This window comes from Ovis aries, chromosome 1, assembly GCF_016772045.2.
Source record: "Ovis aries strain OAR_USU_Benz2616 breed Rambouillet chromosome 1, ARS-UI_Ramb_v3.0, whole genome shotgun sequence".
Lineage (NCBI taxonomy): Eukaryota > Metazoa > Chordata > Mammalia > Artiodactyla > Bovidae > Ovis > Ovis aries.
The window spans coordinates 3,113,414-3,138,785 of NC_056054.1; the positions used below are offsets into that span (position 1 = coordinate 3,113,414).

The window sequence follows — 25,372 nt, forward strand, 5'->3', positions numbered from 1 at the left end:
CGCTTGCGCGCCGTCGCCCCGCCCCCGCGCGGCCCCGCCCGCGCGCAGGTCTCTGGGGCGGCAGGGCCACGCCGTGCGCCGATTGGTGGCGTTCCGGGCCCGCCCTCGGGTGATTGACGGCTCCCGGGCCGCCGCAGCCGCCGCCTCCGCCGCCCCGCAGCCGCCGCAGGGTGTGGAGCCCGCCGCCGGTCGCGGGCTGCGCGTGTGCCGCAGCCGCCGCCCAGCCTCCGTCATGGACCTGTTCGGGGACCTGCCGGAGCCCGAGCGCTCGCCGCGGCCGGCTGCTGGTAAGCGGACGGCCGCCGGGCCGGTGAGGGCCAGGAGGGCGGGCGGGCGCGCGGGAGGGCGAGCGCGGCCTGCACCGGCGCGGGGAGCCGGGCCTCCGCCATGTTCGCTGCGCAGGAGGAAAGGCCGCGCGCGCCCCGGCGCCCTTTGTGCGCGGCCGCTTTCGCTCACGGGAGCCCCGCGCCGCCGGCCTGCGTCCCGACCGGCCGCCTGGGGAGCTGGTAGTCCCGGGCGCGCTCCCGGTTCAGCGTTTTCCTGTGCTTTGTGTTCCGCGTGTACCCCGGCGACTGAAGTGGTCCCGGCTCGGCTGCTCGTGATTCTGAGGCCCAGAAGAGAGGATTCTTTCTCTCTGCGTCCTCCGATCTTGCCTCGTGACTCGGAGTAGTTTTTTTGTTTTTGTTGTTCCCTCTGGGCCCCAGGAAGTCCCCTCTCCCCAAAGGGAAGACCATTCGCCCGGTCCGCTCCTCACCCCCGGCTGCCCCCTGACCTCGGCCGCCGTGCGTGTCCCGGAGGCCGGCGATCGGAGCTCCACGGGGTAGCCCTGCGGGGACCACCAGGCCTGGTCCTCTGTCCGGCGGGTTACAGCCGCGCCCAGGCCGAATTTGGCAAGACTTATTCACGTTTTCAGGTGCAAGACATTCAGCTGGATGCTGTGGTTTAGGAATCCCCCCCCCCCCCGCCCCCCGAGCCTAACTCGGTGGCAAAAAACGTGGAAACTCTTCAGAACACTTTTAAGATTCCAGGCCCAGTTCAGCCCCACTCAGCTTGCAAGCCCGGAAGGTGGGGCCCGGCCTCTGTGTTACGAAATCCGCAGCTGATTTTGTTGGACAGCCCGGGAGCGGGTCTGGAGACCCTGGTTCGGCAACTGCTGTTGTCTTAGGGGCATACGAAGGTGACTGACACCCAGCGTTTGCTTGCTTTCAGAGAAGCCGAATTCTGAATGCGAGTGGTTGACATCGAATAGGGCCAAAGTTAATGACTGGGAAATGCTGAATGTCCCGGGAAAGGGATGTTTGTGGTCCGTGCACGGAGAGTTGGGTCGGAGGTGGTGCTGGACTCGGGCCTCCCAAGATGGATAGACTTGTAATTTGCAGAGATTCTAGGCGAGGGAACAGTGTGCTCCTTGGGGAACGTTTGGCTCTCGGGTTTGCCTGCGCATCCAACGTGGAGGAGTCGCGACTTGCGACTCGGATCCATGAAGACGGCTCCCAAGAAGGAGTTGTTCTGCCCTCCGTAGGGCCTGGATTCTGTCATGTCACATGTGGACGCCACGCCAGTCTTAGGAGGCCGTTAGTCACAGTAACGGCACTGTTTCCCGGCAGAACATGTCATTTTGCAGATTGTTTCCTAGATTTCTTTTCTAGATTGTTCTCGTTGTGGGCGAAAACGCTGGCTTGTGTATGCAGGCTTTTTGACTGTTGGTGGAGGATAACTTCTGTCTGAATATATTCGGTTCAAAGTTTGCGTTTGCAGATGCACCTGTAAGCCTGTCATTTTCTTTAATCGCCATCACTTTCTACCTGAAATTAATTTGGGTCCACTCAGGCAGAAGGGACCCCTGAAAGATACAAAACTTGCCGAGTCTTTAAGTTGGTCGCTGGCAGGACATGTCCGGCCCTGGCTGAGACGGCAGGGTGGCAGAGGTGCTGCGTGCTGTTTAAACCGCGGTTCCCTGAAGAGGGGATCAGTGACCTGCCTCCTGCCTGTGAGGAGTGTGCTGGCCCTGCCACAGGTTCTCCTTGGCTGAGTGTTGTTTTCTGTACGAGCGTTAAAAGCAAAGAAGGCATGCTTTCTGAGTTCGCTGATGACAGAATGCTGACAGGGATAAGTACTAAAGTGAGTACAAAGTCAGAACCCAAAGTTATCTTGACAGGCATTTAGTTAAAACCAGTAAGATCAAACTTAACAGGTTAAAAAAAAATTCATTTGAACAAGAACAGAAACTGATTTCACGGTTTTGTAAAAGTACTTTGATTTTTGAAAATTTAACTCAAATGTCATACTTTTTGTTTCTGAAAAAGTGTTGATAACATTGAATCTCGAGTGAATGAGAGGAAAATAAAGTTGGCTTCTTGAAGCAGATGGAGAGCGGAGGCTAGATTGCCACCGTCATAGCCCGCAAAGGAGGCGCAGGTGTCCCAGGTTTCTGAGCTAACGCAGGAGCAATAAAAGACCTAGTCATTTCCACAGACCCTGGAAGAGCTGTGGGGCATGTACTCAGACTGGTTTCAGATCCTAATTCTGCTCTTACTGTCTTCTGTGGCTGTTCCTGCATCTGAAAAATCGGTGTTGCCGCCTACTGTTACCCACAGGTTAGAGAGAGTGCTGTGTGTGGGGAGCAGAGGCTCTGTGCTCAGTGCTGACAGATGCTGGTGCTCTGTAGAGGTTACTCTATGAGTTAACTTTCACAGCTGTTCCAAAGAGGGGGAAGTGCCCTCTTAAATGGATTCTGTGAAAACGCCAAGTGTCCAAAGGGAAGAAATATCCACTCCTCTGATCATGTCAAGTGTATTTTACTGAGTGCTTTGATTTTTGCTTTGAACATCACGTCTAATGTTCCTATACCAAACCTCTTACTTTTTGTGATCTGAAGAGAAATATGGAAAGAATACAGTAAATGTTTTCAGATTTTGTGCTGAATTAAAGGTTTTCATCCCAGCCCTTAACAGGTTTTGCTTGCTGAGTGAAATCAAGTTTCTAAAGTACAGTATACATACTTATTTAAAGAGGACGTGTATTTGTTCACATCAGATGGAAATGGAATTTCTTTGCTTGTTGTTCAGTCTCTAAGTCATGTCGGACTCTTTGCAATATCATAGTCATTAAAGTGCTGATTGATGTCTTTGAAGATTGACAGCTTATATTTGGTAGTCTGAACAAGTTAAAGGTGTCTTGGTTTAAAGTCATTTGTGTAGTAATCTGGTTTCAGTTTTATAGGGTGGTTCTTTCACTACACCAGTACGCTTGAAAACTGATGGTCTGCTGTTGACTAAAATACTTGATTTGCAAGGCATCCTCAAAATATTTCTTTTTCTGAAATTGGAGAGCTAAATATAAAATAAAGGCTAAGGTGTTAGAAAAAACTTGAACTAATTGTAAAACCTCAGGGTTAGTAAGAAAAAAGTCATTAAAAAATTAAAATGGATTTAGCTATGTAAAAATAAAAAGTTTTTGCAGTTAAAGTAGCACAAAGGCAAAAGACAAACAGAGAAAATAGTTGCGGTACCATTACTAAAGGTTACTACCCTGGTAAGGGAAAAGCTCAGACAAATTAACAGGAAAAAGAGGTGGCCCGTTAGAAAGATGGCCAAAGGATGTATCCTGACAGTTTACAGAAGAGATGCAGGCGCCGATTGATGGGGAGTGGTGCTCAGCTTCCCCGGTCACTGGGAAGGAGCAGCAGGCCAGGGGTGTGCCGTGTTTCTCCCTCGGCAGATTTGAAAATTGGCGCGATAATGAGCATTTAGAGAAATGAACATTTTCATAAAGTGTGTTGAGAGTGAAAGTTACCCCAGCTTTTTTGGGAACACATTTTGGCATTTGTCAAATTTCTTTGTTTGCTTTCTGACCAGCAGTCTGGCAGATAAAATGAGGTTATAAGTCTTGGGCTGTTCATTATGGCATTGTCATGTAATAAACCAGAATCACCCCGCATGCCCATCAGTGAAGGGCCCGGGCAAGTGAGTGGCAGTGCTTCCTGTATGTTGTAGGATAGGGGCGACTGCGGGAAAGAACCCTTAGACCCAGCGTGCATGAACAATGACACATGTAGGGTGTCGTATATAGTGGCGGCAGTGGCTCATGGCAAAGACTCTCCCGCAGTGCAGGAGCCGCAGGAAACACAGGTTCGATCCCCGGGTTGAGACGGTCCCCTGGAGGAGGAAATGGCAACCCACTCTAATATTCCTGCCTGGAGAACCCCATGGACAGAGGAGCCTGGCGGGAGCAGCATCATTGTATATAGTGTACTTCTCCCTTTTAAAAATTAAAATGAACATCTATGATTCAATAAATGAGCATAAAGGGAAATGGAAAGTATACACTAAGGTGTTATTCTGGTGGGGATGGATGGGGAAGTGGGCCTTTTTCTAATACGTCCGTGGTATTTGGAAAACATACACAGCTGTCCGTCACTCTCTGCGGGGGATCGGGTCTGGAGTCCTCTTCAGATCCCAAGATCCGAGGATGCTTAAGCCACTTATATAAAATGGTGTGGTATAGTTGGCCCTTTGTATCCACGGGTGGCCCTTTGTATCCACGGGTCAACTGTATCGCATTTATAGTTAAAAAGAAATTTCAGGTACAAAAAGCAATTTAGGCAAAATATTTAAGCTTTCTGTTGCTATAAGTAGCTATTTTTTGCTAACCTGACTATGATCAGCCCAAGAGTATTTTTGTCAGCATGATATGTAACTTTCAGTAGACTTAGCTTCAGAATGTAAATAACTAAAAAAAAAAAATCTAGATGAGATGAACTGTCATGAAAAACCTGTTTTCTGTCCTGTTTGTTTCTTTATGAAAGTTCTTGTATTTAGAACTCAGGGACTACTTCTAAAGTTAAGGTCAAGGTCACACATGGTCCAATGATTGCAGCCCCAGATACTTTGAATTACTATTTATCCAGCACAGAATGTAAGGTTCTGGCTAACTGGAAGTTCCCTTTATAGCATCTGTGATGTACACATTGTTTTTAAAAATGCAAACTGTTCTAACTTTGATCCTTATGATGATGTGGAAAGGTACTCCAGAGATCTTATAGCCTTAGGATTATCTTTGGGGGGTTGTATAAAGGTTAAATGATCCTTGTGAAGTTCCAGTAACAGCGAGGAGGCAGTATATAACATCTCACCAAGAGCATGTGCTGGGAAAGCAGGTTGCCTGCGTTTCAACCTCCGCTGCTCACTGGCTCTTCTCTTGGACAGTTACTTAAGCAAGTGCATCAGTTTCCTTATCAGTAAGTAACCATAATAATAGTACCCACTTCATAAGATTATTGTAAGTATTCAATCCATGAAAATATGTAGAGCACTAGAGTAGTTCTTGGCAGGCAGTGAATGTTTAGTATCATTTGCATAAGCCATTCTCAGTTGTGGCCAACAAAACTCTGAGCTGATCTCACTGTGTTTAATTGCAGTACCACTCAGAATATTCTAGAGTGACAGAGAGCAGTTGAGGTTCACTCTGTTCAGCAGGGGAAGAGAGGCTGTTCTCTGGGGCTGCTAGTAGGTTTGAGGCACTCTACTAATTCAGCAAAGGAGAGCGGCCAGGCTAGTGCTGAGCTGGAAACCCTCTTATGAGGAATGCTTGCCAGGACCGAAAATGTATTACCTGGGTAAAAGAGGACTCCCCCTGCCTCCCTGCCGTGGACACTGGATTTGGAAAGACCTGATATAGAGAGGTAGTTTAATTCAGAAATTAAAATGTGGCCCTGCATAAGTGGAAGGGTTGGTTGCTCTTCAGGTCAGCCTCCTCCCTGCAATGTCCCTCTGTCCCAAGATGCCTGGTGCTCTGACCCCGCTGAATATAGTGCGACTATTATGGCTCATCCTGTTCAGTTTGGAGTCTGTTGGAATGGCTGTGTTGATGCCTAGACTAGTGCGGTTTGAGTTCCCCTGGAAGTGGCCTGCTGAAGTGTCAGTGATTCTTGGGGGAGGAATAGCAGAGTGAGTGAGCGGTCATCCTAAATGCCTTCAATGTCCTGATGCTGGTTATGGGTTACTCCCCATAGAGTGTGCCACTTGTGAGGAAAGTGAGACTGCTTGTAATTACTTACTGTCTTTATGATAATCCTAAGGGAGAAAACGGTAATTTAATGAAATAGCCATTCCCTGTTTGTGTTACGGGTATAAAGCAAAAGAGTTACTTTTTGTTAAATTAGGAATTTATCAGGTATTTAATGTACTTCTGACCTAAAGACTCCTGAAGAAATTTCTTTCCTTGGAGTTTATAAATTTTACTTAAAATTTTTAGTTTGTAGAAAAGTAGAGTTGATACCCAGCTCATTTCTAGGCAGAAAGACAAGATGGATGAAACTTTCGGGGCACACATGTTAAGTTGGTTTTTAAATGGGTGCATCTCTGTGTTTGAGCTCTGAGGAACGAGATCAGTGTGTTCAGTCTCAGAGGACGTGGACACCCACATCTTCATCTTTAGCCCGTTGTTTCCCCCACATTCCTGTGGGCTGGTTCCTATATTTCATAACTTAAGTAGAAATTTTGAGGAAAGCTGGAGAAGGAATAATGATTAGATTTTATGTGGAAAGGGATAATTGAGTATAAAACATTAAGACGTACTTTTGTTAGGTAAATCTTTAGGTTTTTAAATAGAAAGATTTCTTAGCTTTTTCCTGAGTTTATCTTGGAGTATCTAAAATTCCTCATTTTCTTCATAGATATTTATTGAATTGGGCTCTGTGCTGGAGACACCAGGTTAAGACAGATTCGGGCCTCTCACCATCTCTCTGCTTGTGTGTTTAAGATTCTACTTGGTAATTAGTTCAGAATGTTATTGAAATAGGATTTTTTAAGATCGGTAGATCTTTGAAGAGTCCCTTTATTGAGGTTCTGAGATAGAATTATTGTTTTGCTCTAGAATCAGTTTTTTCTTCTCAGGATTCACTCTTAAAGAAAGGTTTTTTTAAATGTGTTCCTTTCAATACTGAAATTAGCAAGAAAAATACTTGTTTTCCTCAAAACACTCAGTAACCCCTAAAATTCCTGTTGGATTGTCCTTTATTGCTTGTATATTGACTGTAACTGTTGGAAACAAATGTCCATATTAAATGACTTTGAGAAAGTATTTTTGGAAACAGTTACTCAGTCCAGTAGAGAGGAGAAGATCTGAATTCACTAGCTGCCTTATCGCAGAAGACCCCCTGCCCCCCTGCCCAGCCCCGCCTGGCCGGTGTCCACGTGCTCTCTAAGCAGGTGTTCCATGTTCTAGGGAAAGAAGCTCAGAAAGCACCTCTGCCCTTTGACCGTCTCCCTCCGGCCAGCAGTACTGACTCAGGCACAGTCTCCAGGCTCTCCCAGGTGTGTGTCGACGTGTCATCCTGGGATGGTAGTTGTCTCAGTCTTTCTCCCTTTCCCCCGTTTTCAACACACAGATGTTTTAGGTGTTGGGCTGTCTTAAGTTTTGAATCCATGGCTTCAGGTAAGGCAGAAAAACCCACTAGTTGCTAGCCCTGAGGAACCGCGCGAAGATGTTGAGCGGTGTTCTCTGGTTCATCGGAGCGTCTGTTTTACTAGTGGAGTAGGACTGAACTCTAAGGCAGGTTTTCCGTCTCCTTTGAAGTGATGAGACTTAAAGGAGGTTCGGGACGCTGCGTGCACAGCATGAGCTGCACTGGATTGGCGCGAGAGCTATGGCCTGTGTGGGCATCCTGGTGGGATGGACTCGGAAATGTGCGCCCCCGCCCCGGCTTTGTGGGCTCACTCGGTGTTCTGCTGTGTTTCAGGCTCTGGGGGACCTTTGCTTTTTGACGATCTCCCGCCAGCCAGCAGTGGCGATCCAGGTAAGTGGTAGGGAAGCTAGTCCAGTGTGCCGATGGAAATAATATATGATGTTTTACATAAAGTGTGTTTGCTTATAGCTGTAAAAAGCCTTAGGATGACGAATCATAATACTACATAAAGTTTATTAAAACTAATAGATAGCAGGAATTCCCTGGCACCCTAATGGTTAGGACTCAGTGCATTCTCTGCTGGGGTCCAGGTTTGATCCCTGACCGGGGAACTAGGTTCCCGCCAAAATGAATAAACAAACTAAACTCAATAGACACCCTCAGTTGGGAAGCAAAAATATACATAAATGCTGCATCACTTTTTGGTGATTATTTTCTACTGCTTCGAATTTTAAGAATTCAGTCATTTACTTTGACCTTTGTTATTAATGTTCTTTAAAAAAAAATCTGAGTCTGTCATTGTAGTTTTGCCTTGTTATCTTCCTGACAGATCCAGATGCATCCAGCAGAAAAGCATCTGGATATGTGAAGCACTTTCCACATTTCACACTGAAAAGATATTTTCAGTATCTCTGATAAGTTAGTCTTCTGTTTTACGCCACTTACAACGTGGAAAGAATTGTGATCTTTAAATGAAGTTGGAATGACACTGCTTTACTGACTGGTATAGACGGCGTGCAGGAATTTGAATTCTTGAAGTTTAAGACCTTAGTTAATTAATTTCCAGTCAGTGCTTTTATGTTTGTCCTCAACATTCTTTTTGTTGATTTCATTTTCGTCAAGCCTATTAACCCTGGCTGTACTTGTTCCTGTAAATGTTTAACTTTTCCTTTTACGTCCCAATTGAACAGAAGGGGAAAACAGAGCAGATTCCTCTAGGTTGTCATACATGACGAGTCTGTTATTCCGTCTGAGGACTTCTCACATGGAACTCCCCCAGAGCGGGTGGGGCAGGGCGATAGTGGGGGGCAGGGAGGATGCAGGCTGTCCTTTCATATGTGAGTACCTTCTAGTGTGGAATGACCTTCCTTATGTTGTCAGAGAGAACACTTGCTGCTTTTCAAGTATATTTTTCTGTATTATTAATTAATTGCTACTAAGTCATTGGAATTAGTCTAACCAAGTATGGATTAAGTTAGTATCTTTCCTATATTTGGGCTTTCCAGGTGGCACTAATAAGTGGTAAAGAACCCTGCCAATACAGGAGATGTAGGAGACGCGGGTTCAATCCCTGGGTCGGGAAGATCCCCTGGAGGAGGGCACAGCAACCCACTCCAGTATTCTTGCCTGGAGAACCCCATGGACAGAGGAGCCTGGCCAGCTACAGTCCCTAGAATTGCAAAGAGTCAGACATGACTGAAGTGACTTAGCACACACACATTTCTGTATTTAGAAAAACTATCACAGTCATCTTTCACAAGAATTCTCAGATTCTCAGGTTATGTGTCCATACAAAAACATTACAGCATTCTCATACAGTTTACCCTAAAACCTTCCTAATAAGGACAGTGCTCTCAGTTATAATGAAAGTTAAACGTGTGCAACTAGGGCTCTGAACAGATTTAGTTTAAGGAGGGTTCAGGATAGTTATGTCTTCGTTACCCTTAGGGCAAAAGGCAATAAACTAATAGTAACTTAGAGGACTTCCAACACCATTATTAACAGCTTTTTTTTTTTTTTTTTTTTGGATGTAAAATCCAATCTTGTATCCAATATTTAGGATTTCTTGAGAAGACTTACTCTTCTCAAGCAGGCAAGAGCCATTTACAAAAGTTGACTTCATTCTAGGCCATGAAGTAAGTCCTAGTGCAGAATCAATACCGTGTGCAGACCACATTCTCCGATTACAGTGTGATTTACTTTGAAGGCAATAACAGTTTAAAAAATTTCTCTGTTTTCCAATTTAAAAGAAAGGAGGACTTTTTTTCATACACATTTGGAAAACTGGAACACAAACAGTAAGTGGCAGGAGGCTAATGGAGAGACCATTGAGAGATCCATGACATTGTCCCGGTTAATTTGGCTTACCCTGTGGGGTAGGATGTGTGTGTTACATTGTTCCAGAAATCTGTCCTTTGCAAGTAACTGATTATTCTTGAGGGCAAGAATGTTTCCTTTTTCCCCTCAGTACTCAGAAAGGTTTGGCAAAGAGTAGTTGAATGAATAATAAATGGTTGTATGCTTTTATACCTACATGGAGAGAATACTAGGGCCATTCATGGGACACTTGATGGACCAGGGACTGTGATGAAAGCTTTCCATAAGTTTTCCCCATCAGTTTTAAACAGCCTTCTGAGAGGACAGTTTCCTCCCTATTGTGGGTGAAGAAGCTGAGGCCTGCAGGTTGAGTGACTTGCCTTAAGGGCACACCCCTTGCAAATGGCAGAACTGAGGCTTAAAACTAGACTCTGTTCCGCAGTGCGCGCTCACTGCAGGTGCCTTGAGCTCAGCTTTGAATAGACACCCACCCCTTTGCAAGCGGGAATGGCTTTAGCAGTGCTGTTCTGCCTTTCAGGATACAGATGGTTCTTATAGCCTGATATTGGTCTCAGTTTAAGCCTTTGTTAGTGTTTCTGGGCTGGTTCAGAATGTTTCACTTCGTAGGTTTTGGAAAATGTATATGTAAGAGCTTGTGGATATAAAATACCATGTGATATGTGTGCAATAGCCTCAAAGTATGAATGTGTGTCTTTTACCACTGAGAAGCCTCTCACATAACCTCTCGAGGCCATCTGAGCAGGGCCTGGGTTTTATTTGTGGGCACCCAGGGCACTGCCCCACCCCTCAGAGGCATGGCTATGACCACTGAGCCTCCCTCTCTGCCAGGCCTCGCTCGAATGTCCTTTCGTCTCCGAGGGCTGGGAGGGAGCCAGGTCTGCTCGGGCCTTTAACGTCTATAGCTGTGTTTCTGTCTGGTTTTTACTTTATATTTCCAGGCTCTCTTGACACTTCGATATCCCAGGAGGTAAAGAATGAAGGGAAAGGATCAAAGAGAAAAGCCTCTGATGAAGAGAAGAATGGCAGTGAAGAGCTTGTGGAAAAGAAAGTTTGTAAAGGTTTTCAGACAGTTTGAAAACAAATGTATTAGACTTCATATTGTGAGACAACCCAGAGCAAAAACAAGCTTAGCTTTCCAATGATAACACTTCCTTTCTGTGTCTGTGTTTGAGACGTGGATAGGGCTCCCTGTTTGCACATGGATTTCTGAGTTCACGCGTGCTTCCTCACTCCTTGCCCTCCATGCGCTCCATCTCTTACTCACCTTCGGTCAGGTAGGAAACCTGCCTTGGTCCTTCAGGGGTTAGAGACAGGTCTACTCGGCCTTGGTTAGCGTGTGGGCCCCCAGGCTCTCTCTGACTACATGTCCTTGACCTCCGCCTGTTGATTAGCAGTTGGAATTCTGTGAGGAGCTTGCAGGCAGCGCCCCAAGAGATGACCTGGGGCTGGAAAGAGCAATTGAAATTTGTCGTCCGCTTTGTAACGCGTCACAGTGCATGAGGAGTAAGTGAGGAGTGTCAGCTAGATAGAAAGCTGTGGGTTTTCACTGGCTGCGGCCGTCAAGCCACTTGGTTGCATGCGGCCAGTGGTCTCCAGCAGAGGCCGCAGGCTCCCGCGGAGGGCGTGAAGATGCAGGCTTCAGTGTGGCTGGCCACTGCCTGGAGCCTGCAGAGCGCTGTGCTTGCCCGCGGGCGCCCTTCACGAAGGGCGTCAAGCACTGACGTGGCTCTCAGTGTCAGAAACTGAGCTCAGACCAGCCCTTAAAGAGAGATTCCTACACCTCCAGTGGGCTCCTTTTTCCTTCTCCTGCCTCAGTTAAAGCAAAAGCAGCTGATCTTTCCATTTGTTGTTCAGTCTTCCAGCCTCAAGCCTGGAAACACATATTTCCAATGTATCAAACAGGGCACTTGGGGTAAACTACTTACTTACGTTTCTCTAAACTAGAGATTTTTCTGTCTTCATGAAGTTACTGACAGGCGAGATTTGCAAAGAGCTCCTTGCCCTGGTCCTGTCTCACTTCTGTGGGGTGATGGCACGCTCCTTGCTCTGGTGCTTTGACCAGGCGCTCTCTTTGGAAGAGCCGTTCTGCTCTGACTTGCTGTCGCCTGCTGTCTCCTCTCCGCTGCTCAGCCTTGCAGAGGCCACCCATTCAGCAGTGGTCTGCTTTCTGTAGCAGACTTGCCACCTGGGAGATGCCTGGCAGGGCAGCTCTCGGACACTGCTGGGTAGAACAGCCGCAGCTCCCTCTCACTTGCTCTGGGACTAGGGCGTCTGGAGAGGAGGGCGCAGTTTTGTATTGGCTTTTCGTTCTCTTCCGTAGCCTCTTCGGTGATCTTCGGCCTGAAAGGCTACGTGGCTGAGCGGAAGGGCGAGCGGGAGGAGATGCAGGACGCCCATGTCATCCTGAATGACATCACCGCGGAGTGCCAGCCCCCCTCCACTCTCATGTGAGTGTCCTGCTCCGGCAGCCCGGGTGGCGTAGAAGTCCATTCTGATGCTGGTGCGGTAGCGAGGGCCCAGAAGGAGACCAAAACAGCAGAAGGCAGACGTGGAGTTTTCCTTGCAGTGGCATAAAGTGACAGTGAAGGGAAAGGTCTGGAGGAAGAGCCCTTGTCCCCAAGAGCAGGAGTGTGCTTGGAGTTGCTTTTAGAGCCTGGAAAGGGGCTTTGGAGAAGCCTCAGGAGGCTTGTCTTTTGGGAACAGATTTAGTTTGGGGACACCAAGCCATAACTAGTAGATGCCACACTGTAAGATTCTGAGTTATAAACCACATGAGAGGTGTATATATATATATATATCACATTATGTGTAATATTATATATTGAAAAATATATATACACATATAATAGAATATCAGTCAGCCATTGAAAAATAAACTTTGCTGTTTGCACCAACATGGATGGGCCTCAAGAGTACACCCAGCAAAATAAGTTTATTGTCTCATGGCTCATGATGCCCCACATTGAGAAGGGATTCTAGAAACATTGAGGAAAAGAGCAGCTCTGCAGAGTAAATGTCATTTCACACAAGCATATTTGTTCTTTCCTTCTTAAAGCGGTTTTTTAATGCTGTTTATCTGTGTGTGTGAGTTTTCTGGCAAACTTGAAAGGGGAATAGCAATAGGAGTGGTAGAATAGGCTTTAAGAATTCGGTATCAGAGTTTGAGCGGGCGTTCTGAAACTGCCTGTTCTCTTACAGGTGTCTTTGACTGTCAGTAATTTGTCTGTGTGTTAGTGTTTAAAACTAAATCTGCTGTAAGTAGAAACCTAAATCTGTTCTAAATAGAAAAGTGTTCTGAATATTAGTGAAAAGTCAGAGTTAACAGATCTTGATTTTTGAAGCAAGTGTGAGGTTTTAATTTTAAAATGTCATGGATGTTCCTTCAGTATTATCTTGGGTACTGTTACTGCTTGCTGCTCGAGTTAAAAGCTTTAATGGAGAGGAGTAATCTTTGCCTGAGGATCTTGCTGACTCTTGGTTCATCATTCCAGCACCCGGGTTTCATACTTTGCTGTTTTTGATGGACATGGAGGAATTCGAGCCTCAAAATTCGCTGCACAGAATCTGCATCAGAACTTAATCAGGAAATTTCCTAAAGGTGAGGCTCAGAGCTCAGTCGGGTGGCGTTCACCTCGGGGTTGGCTCTTTGCGCTGCTGAGGGAGACATCACTGGCTTTAGTGGAGAATCCTGGATGACGGGAAGAGCCCGGCTTAGAGGAGGCTGTGCCGAGGGGAGCAGGGGCTGTGCGGCGGGCGTGGCGCTGGCGGTGTCTGGGCGACGGCGCCTCTTGCCTCTGCACTTGGGAGGGTACTCAGGCCCCCACGTACAGTGCAGGAAGCACTGCTTGTTCTTGGCCATAACCCAGGGTGGCGGTGGTGGGAGGGCCGCCTCCTTCCTTAAGGCCTCGCTTTCTTTCCTGCCTGCCGCCACAGGAGATGGGATCAGCGTAGAGAAGACCGTGAAAAGGTGCCTTCTGGACACCTTCAAGCACACCGACGAGGAGTTCCTTAGGCAAGCCTCGAGCCAGTAAGTGTGGCCGTGTGGAGGCCTATGAGTGGGGGCGGGGCTGTGGTGTCCTAGACGCATCTCAGGCCTTCCGATACAGTGTAATGCCAACGCTCGTTGTCTGAAAAAATCCTAGCGCCAAGTAAGCGCTTACAGCTTAATGAAATCTGAATTTAAAAAAACACGTATCAAAGAAACCGTCCATTTTAAAAGTATGACACTTCCCTTTCAGCTCTGGAAATTCAGTCTCAGAGTGCTAGCGTGTTGATGGTGACTGTGTCTCTGATGTGTTTCCCCCTTCTAGGAAACCTGCCTGGAAAGATGGGTCCACCGCCACGTGTGTCCTGGCCGTAGACAACACTCTCTACATCGCCAACCTTGGGGACAGTCGGGTATGTGGCTGTGGTGCCGCCCACTGAGACAGCAGCGCGTCCGAGGGGGACGAACTGTAGGCAGCACTGTTGAATATGGTTACAGCCACGACGGCGGGGTTGAAGCTTCATCCTTGGGGGGCTGCTCCAAGGGCTCTGTGGCAGAGTTAAAAGTTCTGGGTCAGGGAATGGCTGCCAAACTGGAGGCTGTTCTGGGAAGACTTACACCCTATCTGTCCGACAGGTACAGAGCTGTGAGTTGGAATTTAATTGGCCCTCAAGTAAAACTACTTCTATTTAAACAACTCTTTGTCTTCATTTCTTTGACCTCAGTAGTAATGAATGAAAAGTAGTAACCCCTGCCTCTCCAAATTATGTAATTTCAAAATAACTCAAAAGCTGTGACTAGAAGAGTGCTTGGTGATGGGATGAATGTCCGCTGAGCCTAGGACTCAGGGCTGAGGGAGGAAACCCAGCTGCTTCCCACTGATGACGGCCTGCATCGCGTCCCGGCTGTGGGGGCTGACAGACCTGGAAGGAGGGCTCCTTGGGGCCTCTGCAGTCCCTGCTGTCTCCCTGGCCAGGAGCGGACGGCCCCTCCCTGCCGCTCGCTTGCCAGCCAGCCTCCGTGCTTGTGCGGCAGCCTCTGGCCAGAGTGACCTTCCCGGTCGTCAAGCATCTTCAGACCTGGACATCGCTGCTCCCCACCCTGGTGCTTTTAGGGTGACTTGGGATTCGGGGCACTGGGAGCCGTGAGCGTCCCAGATGAAAGCCCTGCCCCAGTGGGGTCTGCGTTGGGGTGACCCTCTAGTGGATCTCTCTGGTGGGACTGCCTCTTGTACACGGGCGTTTAGACCAGAGGACTTAAAAATAGCATGGGTATGCATTAGCCAAAAGAGAGACTTTGGAGTCAGACCCAGCCTCAGTCCTGGCCCTGTTCTGTGACTCCAAGCATGACGCTTATCCTCTGGGCCTCAGGCTTCCCCCTCTGCAGAGTAAGAGGTTTGTGCGGAAGTGCCACACAGTAAACACGGTGACGGGAGCACGCGGCCATGTACCTGATCAGCCACCAAATGGGCCAGTGTAGGCTCGGGGAACAGTAGCGCCTGAAGGGGCCTCAGTACTTTTTAGGGACCTCCCTGTCACGTCACAGGTGGGAAGATGATGGCCTGGTGAGGGGAGCAGGGGGCTGTGGTCACCCAGCTCTTCTCTCCCTTAGTGTTTGTGTGTGTGTGTGACACCACTTTGCCACTTGATTCTTCTGACGCTGGACCCTCTGAACTCAAGTTTGTCAGCAGGAGGCTGAATCTGAAAGTCAGTTGTTAACCTTGCTCTTCCCCTGTCAGCGTTCGGCACTGGGCTTGTTCAGTTTCACACCTGTTGCACTCTCGTCTTCCCAGGCAATCCTTTGTCGTTACAACGAGGAGAGTCAAAAACACGCGGCTTTAAGCCTCAGCAAGGAGCATAATCCAACCCAGTATGAAGAGCGAATGAGAATACAGAAGGCTGGAGGGAACGTCAGGTAACCAGAGGGTGGCAGGGGCTCCAGGAGGGGGGGCACCGTGGAGTGAGCCAAGAGGCCTCCGCGGGTAGGGCCTTCTGCCTTGTACAGTCTTCAGCATGATGAGACTGTTTTAGGTCTAACTTGGTGAACACGTGTCATAGGATTTCACGTATGTCCAAGTGGGAGCAAACAATGTGTGCAAGAAACGTGCTTCCCTACATCTCCAAAAGGGTTCCTGTCTCAAATTCAAGCTTACCATTTCCAGCATTTTCTGTGGTCCTAGGAACTTTCCTAAAATCTATTATTTGTCACAACTGGATAAGCTACACTTTGGGCAGTTTCTCCAGAGAGAAAACCTGAAGTGTGAGACAGTAGCGTGAGCTGGTCACCCCTGGGCTTCCGGGAGCAGCTTCTCAGGCCCAGGGCCGCTCTTGCCTGGCTCGGTCGGCCGCAGTTGTTTGATCTGTCTTTACATCTTTGAAGACAGTGCCAGCTCTAGTTAAGCAGGGCTAAGGACGCGGCACTAGGAATGTCACCAGGGGTGTTTTCTGGTTCACCTTAGGTTTGAGCCATTTAAGATTTCGTTGGCTGTTGGAGATAAGGGAGAAGTGAGGTGCCAGTGTGAGATGGCAGCTGCTCATCCTTGGAAGTGTCTTTCCTCTTCTGTTGTTTACTCGGGGCAGTTTTTGTTGTCGCTCCAGGCTATTTCTGGCCGGTGGTGCAGGGAGGTCTCTGGAGAGGAGTCAGAATTCTTGGGGTTGGTTAAAAAACTCCAGGGTTAGTAAAAGGTGATTTTGGTCTGGGTTGTGGCTGTGTGCGTGGGCCAAGAGAGAATTATAGACTGGGGTCTGACCTCGGCCAGTGCCATGCCTGGGCCTCCGTGGCTGCTTGTGGGAGCTCATGCCCAAGAGCGTGACCCCAGCGTCAGGGTCAGTGGCATCGCCTTTTCCGTCCTTTCTTAGAACTTTAAAATTCTGCATTTGTCTGAGCTCCTTGAGAAGATTTGACAGTAGCATTTCTATGGCTGAAAATGAGATCAGCTGTATTGCATTTACTTCCTGGTTCCCAGTCCCCGTTTATTAAGGACTGTGTGGACTTAGGGTGCACCTCTCGATTTGAAGAAGACAGTGGGGGTGCTCAGAGACAGGAGGGGTGACTTGTTCCCGAGCTAAGGGCTGGGCTGTGGCCCATCTCCTGCCTGAGGCTGGGGCTGGCATGCGCTTTCTTTTCGTCCATGCCCTCTCACTTTCATTATTAAGATTTTCAAACATGCAGAAAAAAATTTTAAAATAGTAAGCATTTAAATATCTACTACCTAGATTCAGTAGTTATCATTTTGCTGTATTTGCTTTGTCTGTTTATATGTGTGTGTGCGTGGCTGAACTATTTAAAAGTTAGTTGCAGACATAACATCTAAGAAAATAACCATTCTTTAGTTTGTATTAGGTTATCTTAACATTCCGTCTGTACCCTCATTTCCCCAGTTGTCCCCAGAGTGTCTGTGTTGGAAACCAGGGTCTTGTCAGCATTGGACTTGCGTATTTCCGTGAAGAATCATCTCTGCTTTGGCTTGGATTGTGTCCCTAGTCCACCCTTGTATAGGGTCGCCAGCACCGTTTAAGGTGCCTGTATGTTATGTCTTATAAAGCAGAATTTAGGTCCGCAGGCTGCTTTAGATCCAGGTTACACGTTTTCAGTAAAGGGATCTGATGGGGATGCCAGGCACTTCTGCCTGCCCCCACGTCAGTAGCCGAGTGCGATCACTGCTGGAGACGCGTGCTGCATGCTGGCCACCGTGCGGCAGCAGACGGCTCCAGGTTAGAGGACTTGTCTCTGTGTGTAGCCTGCTGGTAGTCTGGGGAGGTCCACTTGGGCGCCTGTGACTGTTGCCAGTCAGCCTTTCAGCTGACAGTTTTAGCGCCCCTCAGTGACCTTGCATGAATCAGCTACTTCACAGGGCCGGCAAAGAGGACCATCGACTTCCGGCTCCCTCTGCATGTGGTAGCAGGCATCTGGTTAGGAAAGGCTTTCCTTCATCCACAGGGGGTGAACCAGTCTTTCCCTGAAAGCAAGGTATGTGTTGCATCTTCCGTCACCATTTGCAGAGAGGGGACACCCACGGTTGTGGAAACTAGTGGCTCCCGTCTTCGCTCCAGGAGCCCCTGCAGGTGGGTTTCTGTATCCAGGGCACTGACTCTGGCCATAGAGGCAGGGTGTTCTTGCTGCTCGCGTGCCCTCGGTGGCCAGCGGGAGGGAGCACCTTCCGCACGTCTGCTGGGCTCTAAACAGCTCCGCGTGCTGGGGCTGCTGGGGTCGCCTGCAGTGGCATCAGTTCACACCCGTTCCAGGACAGAACCAGCACACAGACACACCTCTGTAGCCTGAGTCTGGATGGCTCCTTCTCATTCAGACTGAGCGTTCATCGGGCGTTATAGGGCTTTCTCTTAACCTCTTTGACTCAGTAGCTGTAGTGTCTCCTTTTATCCTGAAAATCTTGGTTCCTAATAACGTTGCATATTTATTTGCCAGAATAGCTTTTTGAAACTTGTAGCATCAGCAGCGTCACTGTTACTGAATGTGAGTTCCTTGCGGTGCTCCCAGCTGTAGTCTGTGTCTCACTGAGGATGTACCGAGTATTGTGTGTAAACGTGGAAGAATTGTCTTCACTGTGGTTTTGTGACACTCGGGTTATCATGATCACTAGTTTCATTTTGTTTTCAACTTCAGGGCTTTTACCCCCTATTATGAAGCACTTACGTGGTGAGATAGGAGCCCACTGTTGACAGCCATTGTGGAACACAGCATGGCAGCTCCTTACAAATTAAAGGTAGATATCTACCATCACAACATGGTAAATCAGTACTTTAATAGAGAATGAAAATAAAAATGCATAGACCTGCCATGTGAGCCAGCAGGTCCGGTCCTGGGTCTGTGCGCCCCGGAATTCAAAGCAGTGGATTTGAACTGATACGCGCGTGCCCGTGTGCCCGTGTGCCCAGCATCATTTTCCACGGTGGCCACAAGGCAGGAGCAACCCAAGCGTCTACCGCTAGATGAGGAGACAAAACATGGGCCCTCCATGAAATGCAAGCGCTGTGCAGCCTCGATAGGCAGGGAATCCTGTCCCATGGACCACCCGTGAGGACAGCTTGCCAAGTGGAGTGAGCCAGACGCAGAAGAGCAGGCACTGCTTGATTAAGTGCCCGAGCAGCCAGCGTCCTCGTCGGGACGGAAGGCAGGACCTGGGGGGGTGGGGGGCGGGTAGTGGTCGCAGAGTCCTGGTATGGCACTCAGCTGCTTGCTTAGAAGCGGAAGTGAAGATGACCGATAGGAAGTTACACACTTTACCATGATTTTAAAAGGGAAGGAGACCCACGTTCACATGGTTAGCCCTCTAACCCAGAGCGGAGACTTGCTTTCGCGCCTTGTTCTCTCCCCCTCGTCTGCTGGCCTTCCCAGCGTGTCTCCGTGTATGCGCTTTACTTTCCTCCTTCGTTACGCTGAAGCTCGTGGACTGGGTGCAGTGCCTCACGCTGCTTCAGGAGAATTCCTCGGAGAAGGTGAAGACAGCTTGATGTTTATTGTACGAGGAAGGGAAGCTTACACCTGTAGCGCCTCCTCGCTGCGTGTCTGATACGGTCTCCGATGACAGGGAGACAGTTCTGGAGTCAGATACAGTCCTGCCCTGTCGCACCCATCCTGCTGAAACTCCAGACCTTGGCATCTGCCATCCTGGGACGGTCAGAGGAAGATGGAGCTTCCACCTCCAAGCCTCAGCTTCGCGAGCCCGTTAAGACCACTGTGTCCCTGGGCCAGAGGAGCTGCAGGCAGAGCAGGGTTCCGCTTGTCCTGGTAGCCAGGGTGTTGGTCTCTGTGCCCCTCCCCCGCTGTGAAGGGAAAACCAGATCAAAACACCAGCAGAAGGCACTGCGGTCAGGAGATTCTGGTGACAGACTCTGCACCAGTGGGACAGCCGATGTCTGCCTGACGGGTGGATGGAAGGGAGGCGGGAAGGACGCTGCGTGGGGCACAGGCCGCAAGTGCTGGAGGGTAGGAGGCCAGGCCTGTGGGCGGCAGGTCCCCGGGGAAGGCAGGCTGGCTCGGGGGCTGGGACTTCAAAACCCACTCCCTGCCCAGCACGGTGGGAGAAGACTGGATTCTCGCGGATTGCCAGGGAGAGGCCGAGCAGAGCACACAGCGTCCTGTGCCGCGTGGGGGAAGGTGGCTGTGTGTGGAGGGGCTGTTGAGGCTTTGGGTGGGCGCAGTCCGTGACCCACGTGGCTGGTTCTGGGCAGCCCTTGCCAGGAGCAGTCATATTAGACTCGCTGGGCACAGAGGGCAGGTGGTGTGGCTGTGCTCCTGTGACGTACAGCCTGCGTCCGCCCGGGCCTCTGCAGCCGGCTGGTGCCCGCACCACACACACCCCATGCAGCCTGTTGTGCCGAGGGCAGGCAGAGCGGCAGCAGCCCACTGGGTCGGCTTCCGAAGCGTGAGTGGACTCTGAGTTGTCCTGGTGGTACCTGGGTCTTCGGTCCTGCTTCTGCGCGCACGCAGTCTTGTTGAAACAAGCTGGGTCTGTGACTCGGGAGGAGGCCGCGCCAGGCGCCCCGGCCCTCGGTCCTGAAGACGCACTCTCTGGTCCGCCGGCTCCGAGCTGCTGCCTCTGGCGCGCTAAGGGCTGAGGGTCCCCCATGCATCTCTTCCCCCTCAGCTCGGCGCCAGCGCCCTGTGCTCCCTCTCGCTTTTTTGTTCTGCTGTTCGTACCTGAGAAGATTGTTCAGCTGCTCACAGATACCAGCACAAGTCTTTGCTGCTGGTGGTTTGGCTGTGACCACCGACCGGGAGGGTGACTGAGGGCCAGCGAAGGGCCAGGAGCCAGGCGGGATCCTGACTCAGAGAGCGGCCCCAGCCCTGGTGGGCGGGCGGCTCAGCTTCCAGGGCGCGTTCCCCGTTGGGATCCTAACTCCGAGAGCGGCCCCGGCCCCAGCCCCGGCGGGATCCTGACCCCGGCGGGCGGGCGGCTCAGCTTCCAGGGCGCGTTCCCCGTTGGGAGCCCCGTGGTGACGTGGCACCTTTGCGCACAGCTCTGCGGTTGGCTGAGCTCTCTGTCCCCCTTGTCGAGTGTGGCGTCTCCTCTGGGCTCACACCTGAGAGCCTGGGTGCTCGGGCATGGTAGCTGCCTGAGTGGCAGAGCAGGTGGCCACCAGCATTGTCCTTGGGAGTGGCAGGCATGGGGCTGCTCTCCCTGATGACAGGACCGGCTGTCCTAGGCCCTGCAGTCACCTTTCCCTCTCCTGATTCTGTCCAGAGTCCTGTCTGTATTTAAGTCATTAGACCATGTTCATACCCAAGGTAAAGACACTTGCTTCTGAAGCAGAGGGTAGTCACTTTCAGGTATTTTCCAAACCTAGAGTGAAATGCAAAATATCCCCCTATCCCAGCCGTTTGTAACCCTGGTGGCTTGAAAGTGAAAGAAAGTAGAAGTCTCTCAGTCGTGTCCGACTCCTGGCACCCCCGTGGACTGTACAGACTGGGACTCTCCAGGCCAGAACTGTGGAGTGGGGAGCCTTTCCCTTCTCCAGGGGGTCTTCCCAACCCAGGGATCGAACCCAGGTCTCCCGTATTGCAGGCGGATTTTTCACCAGCTGAGCCACCAGGGAAGCCCAGGAATACTGGAGTGGGTAGCCTATCCCTTCTCAAATCAAACCGGGGTCTCCTGCATTGCAGGCGGATTCTTTACCAACTGAGCTATCAGGGAAGCCCATGGTGGCTTTAAGGTAAAACAGATGAAGCCAGGTCTGCACCCAGTCAGGCTTGACTCTGGGCTTTGGGCTGACGAGTGAGTTAGGCCCGGCGCGCCCACGAGCCAGCTTGAGGGGGCGCTGGTGCCACCCGTGTGCGGGGCAGCGGGCTGGTAATGACCTGGGTCAGGAAGACTGCGCGCAGTGCTGCAGCGCTGCGTCATTGGCGGCTGAGGGGCGTGGATGCCACAGGTCGCCTCTTTCACCCTGTCCCATTCCTCTGCTTTTGAGCTCAGAGTCTGGGCCCTGGGAGCCTGGTCTCAGGTGGAGTCTGATGTGCCTCCTCTCGCTGCAGGGATGGGCGTGTCCTGGGTGTGCTGGAGGTGTCCCGCTCCATCGGGGACGGGCAGTACAAGCGCTGCGGGGTCACTTCGGTGCCAGACATCAGACGCTGTCAGCTGACCCCCAACGACAGGTAGGCTCTCGCGGGGCACGGGGCGGCCACCTCCCTTGTTTCTCTGCTGACTTCTTCCAGTTCGCGTACTGAACCTGGGGTGGCAAGCAGCCAGCCGTGTCTTAGGCACCGTGCTGGGCCCTGCAGGTGCAGGGATAAATAAAATCCCATTCTGCTCTCGTGGGTCCAGCCTGACCACGCATGAACAAGTGTGTCCAGTCCCATATGTCTTAGGGGTGCGGGTGCCCCGGGAGCCTTTGGCCGTGGCGGGAGGGAGACATGCGTGTTGCAGAAAGCAGGGCTTTCCCGTGGGGGACAGACACCAGGGTGGTGCAGTAGGACAGGATGCAGGTGTGGCTGGCTGATGCCACGGGGTGGGGGGGGCGGGTGGCATCGGGAAACCATGGCAGGCACTTGAGGGCAGGTTGCAGAGGCCTGGGTTCTCTGCTGAGCAGTCTGGGTTTTAGCTCATAATGGGAGAATCATGGGAGATTTTTAAGCAGAGCCGAAGTAGTTTGAAGAAAGAGACCTCTTGTCCACCTCTGTTTCTGAGCTGCTTGAGAATAAGGCCCTGTGCCTGGCAGGAGAAGGATGGGGTCCAGGGGCCTGCATCAGGGGCGTGGGCACGGAGGTGGCAGCGAGGCGCCAGGAGGCCAGTGCTGCTGGGGGTGCCTTTCCGCACCCTCCACGCCTGCCTCGGCCCCTCGGGGCATGTTTCCACCCGCCACTCCAGCTCCCCGGGTGATGCCTCGGGAGAGTCTTGTTGCCACATGAGACCAGGCCCTGTGTGGTCCCTGCTGGGCAGCAGAGCAGAGCCCCCTCCGGGGTCTGTCACCTCGGCAGAAGGGGCTGGCACTGCTCGGACTGGAGCCCTGCCGGGCCCCAGGCACAAACCACGTGCCTGCAAATGCTTGCTGAGTGAGCGCCCAGCCAGAGGTGGAAAACCAGGACCTGGGTGTTGAAACGAGGAAAGAGACGAGCGGGAGAGCCGGAACTGTCCCACCCCTCCATCCCTGTCAGAGAGACTCCCCTGGGAAGCCTGGGGGGCTTTGAAAGGGATGGAGGCCTCTTCAGCACTGAGAGCGGGTGGCTGTCTTCCCTTCACGTGGGCAGAGAGCACTTGACGTCCCTGAAGTCCAAGTGTCTGTCCAGTTTGGGGCACGGATTGAGGCCTGTGCGACCAACACTTACCGTGTATTTACTGTGCCGCCTGATAGATCTTCCTTGGTGACCTTCCTGGAGTTTGTCTAAGAAACTGGGATTGGGTTAATCCCTAACTTTGGTGAACAGTGTAGTCTCCGTGTTGATGAATACCATCTCACCCAAAATATTTTTAAGTAGCTTTAACCTTGATCTTGTAGATGTTAAATTGGTTTTAAAATGTTTAGCTTTTGAGTAGTTGGCCAAATGTTACCTCCGTTGCCAGGCCATTTTGTAAAGTTTGCTGATAAAACCCATTTATGTTTCTCTCCATGTCGTAGGTTTATTTTGCTGGCCTGTGATGGCCTCTTCAAGGTCTTTACCCCAGAAGAAGCCGTGAACTTCATCTTGTCCTGCCTGGAGGTGAGTGCTCTCAGAATGGGGTGGGTGCCCATCGTTCTGGCTGCCTTTGGGCTTCAGAGGAGAAGTCCCGGGCCCCGTTCCTCCCGTGTCCCTGTGCAGTCCTGGGCCCCTTCCCCCTGTGTCCCCGTGCAGTCCTGGGCCCCTTCCCCCTGTGTCCCCGTGCAGTCCTGGGCCCCTTCCCCCTGTGTCCCCGTGCAGTCCTGGGCCCCCTTCCCCCTGTGTCCCTTGCAGTCCCGGGCCCCCTTCCCCCCGTGTCCCCGTGCAGCCCTAGGCCCCTTCCTCCTGTGTCCCCAGGGGAGAGTGGGAGCTCCATCCAGGGCGCTCACCACTCAGTTTCTCCCCGCCCCCCCACGGGGACTGGGAGCAGTTGTCCCTCATGGGGACCGTCTCAGGAATGGTGGGGCGTGGGACCCCTGTTCACCAGCACCCCTTTCCTACCCGGTAGGACGAGAAGATCCAGAGGCGGGAAGGGAAGCTCACCGTGGACGCCCGCTACGAAGCCGCCTGCAACAGGCTGGCCAACAAGGCGGTGCAGCGGGGCTCGGCGGACAACGTCACCGTGATGGTGGTGCGGATAGGGCTCTGAGCGGGCGCGGCCTTGACTCCGAGGTTCGTTTTTTGTGTTGTGCACATTATGTGTTTCGTGTACTCCTGTGGGATGCCCATGGCTGTAAATAAAGGTGTTTTTTCTAGACTTTTGAGTTATTTATTACGTCTTGAGCAACACCTTGACCTTTCGGGGTCGTGCTTGCTTTGAATGTGTGTTGGGTCTTTCCTTGCTCAGTGTCGCGGGCCTCTCAGATGGGCCAGTAGTCGTGGCCGTGAGCTGCTCACCGCGCAGGCTCTGTAGTTTAGGGCTCCTCTCCCGTGCTGCTGCCCCCGATAACTGGCTGGGGAAGTGGCATCTCACAGAGGGGAGTGTGAGGCGGTGACTGGCGTAGACAGGCCAGCGCCAGAACCCAGGGCTGCTGGAGGAGCTGGCTGCTTTCAGCTCTACAGACAAAAATAAGCTGACAGAGAGTTAATGCAGCGTGGGCCCAGGCTCAGCCAGGAGGTCAGGCGGATAGCTGAGGCTGTCACCCTGCAGAGCAGTGCCCCACCAGGCCCTCCAGAACACCCGGGTGCCTTCATTTCCGATCCTGTGATGGCAGGTGCCGTCTGGCTGCTGCTGGGTGCCCAGGTGTGGAACACGCGCGTCTCCAGGTCTGGGCAGTCCCGCTGCAGCCCCCTGTGGCCTGAGGCCTGGCCTCCTGTCTTGGGGGCGCATGCACTGGGCTCTGGGCTGGGCTGAAGTTGGGCTTCACAGCAACATCCTGTCCAAGACGCTAAAAATGCGTGATGAGCCTCCTCAGGAAAACAAACTCGAAAATTCTTTTCATGCCCTTCACACAGAGAACAGGACAGTGGTATTGCTGGTGAAGCTCCTTAGTAAGACAGCTTTCAGGTCCTCATGTGTAAATGCCTGCCTCGGGATGATGCAAGACTCTGAAGACCGGCTTTTGAAGCTGTTCTGTCATGCTTGCGGGCCTCGCCCAGCCTGCACACAGGCCTTATCACTTCGTCAGCTCCGTTAGAAGGACTGGCCTCCCTGCTGCAAGTACCTTGGGAACGCTTCCAGCATATCCCTTCCCAACGCGGAGGGCCAGGCTCCCTTTCTGCGGAGGCAGTGTCCCATCACGGGAGGAAAGAGCCTCGGCATCTCAGAACTGGGAAACCACGCAAGTTACTCAGCCAAATGTTTTCTTACAGCCAACAAGGCACCAGTCTATGAGCACCTGTCCCTAATTCCCAGAGAGCCGCTTCCTGGAGCTGGGAGAGGCTTGTGGGCCTACCCTGGCCAAACCCATGCTCCCCCTCCGACCTCAGAGGGAACCTCCCCTCCCGGAGATCGCCTCTCGTCCTCAGGAGCCTGGCCTAAAGGGCTCCGATTCTGTATTTTTAAGGTCGGCCCTTTGCTTCTGTAACTTTGTGTAACCACATAAAAGAAT

The 25,372-nt window shown here is 51.3% G+C and overlaps 1 protein-coding gene across 3 annotated transcripts; it reads left to right on the top strand.

Annotated features, from left to right (window-relative positions):
- The first annotated feature begins 148 nt into the window (after positions 1 to 148).
- ILKAP (ILK associated serine/threonine phosphatase) lies at positions 149 to 24,078 on the top strand. 3 transcript variants are annotated; one of them, XM_027967105.3, is made up of 12 exons: positions 149 to 287; positions 7,228 to 7,293; positions 7,742 to 7,798; positions 10,684 to 10,803; positions 12,066 to 12,192; positions 13,237 to 13,343; positions 13,679 to 13,772; positions 14,056 to 14,143; positions 15,523 to 15,644; positions 21,723 to 21,842; positions 23,303 to 23,384; positions 23,830 to 24,078. In XM_027967105.3, the coding sequence occupies exons 1-12, from the start codon at positions 233 to 235 to the stop codon at positions 23,968 to 23,970; spliced, it is 1,179 nt and encodes a 392-aa protein (XP_027822906.1). In that variant the 5' UTR covers positions 149 to 232; the 3' UTR covers positions 23,971 to 24,078. The 3 variants fall into 3 exon arrangements, with proteins under 3 accessions (XP_027822906.1, XP_014947304.2, XP_042100258.1); XM_015091818.3 differs by lacking the exon at positions 7,228 to 7,293; XM_042244324.1 differs by lacking the exons at positions 7,228 to 7,293; positions 10,684 to 10,803.
- The last annotated feature ends 1,294 nt before the right edge of the window (positions 24,079 to 25,372 follow it).

What these genes read in the sequence shown, in the direction of transcription:
- ILKAP (XM_027967105.3), top strand. Translation starts at nt 233, where the DNA reads ATGGACCTGTTCGGGGACCTGCCGGAGCCCGAGCGCTCGCCGCGGCCG. An exon ending in GGCCAGCAGTACTGACTCAG is followed by an intron (nt 7,294 to 7,741) that starts GCACAGTCTCCA and finishes GCTGTGTTTCAG; the next exon opens with GCTCTGGGGGACCTTTGCTT. An exon ending in CTTAGGCAAGCCTCGAGCCA is followed by an intron (nt 13,773 to 14,055) that starts GTAAGTGTGGCC and finishes TCCCCCTTCTAG; the next exon opens with GAAACCTGCCTGGAAAGATG.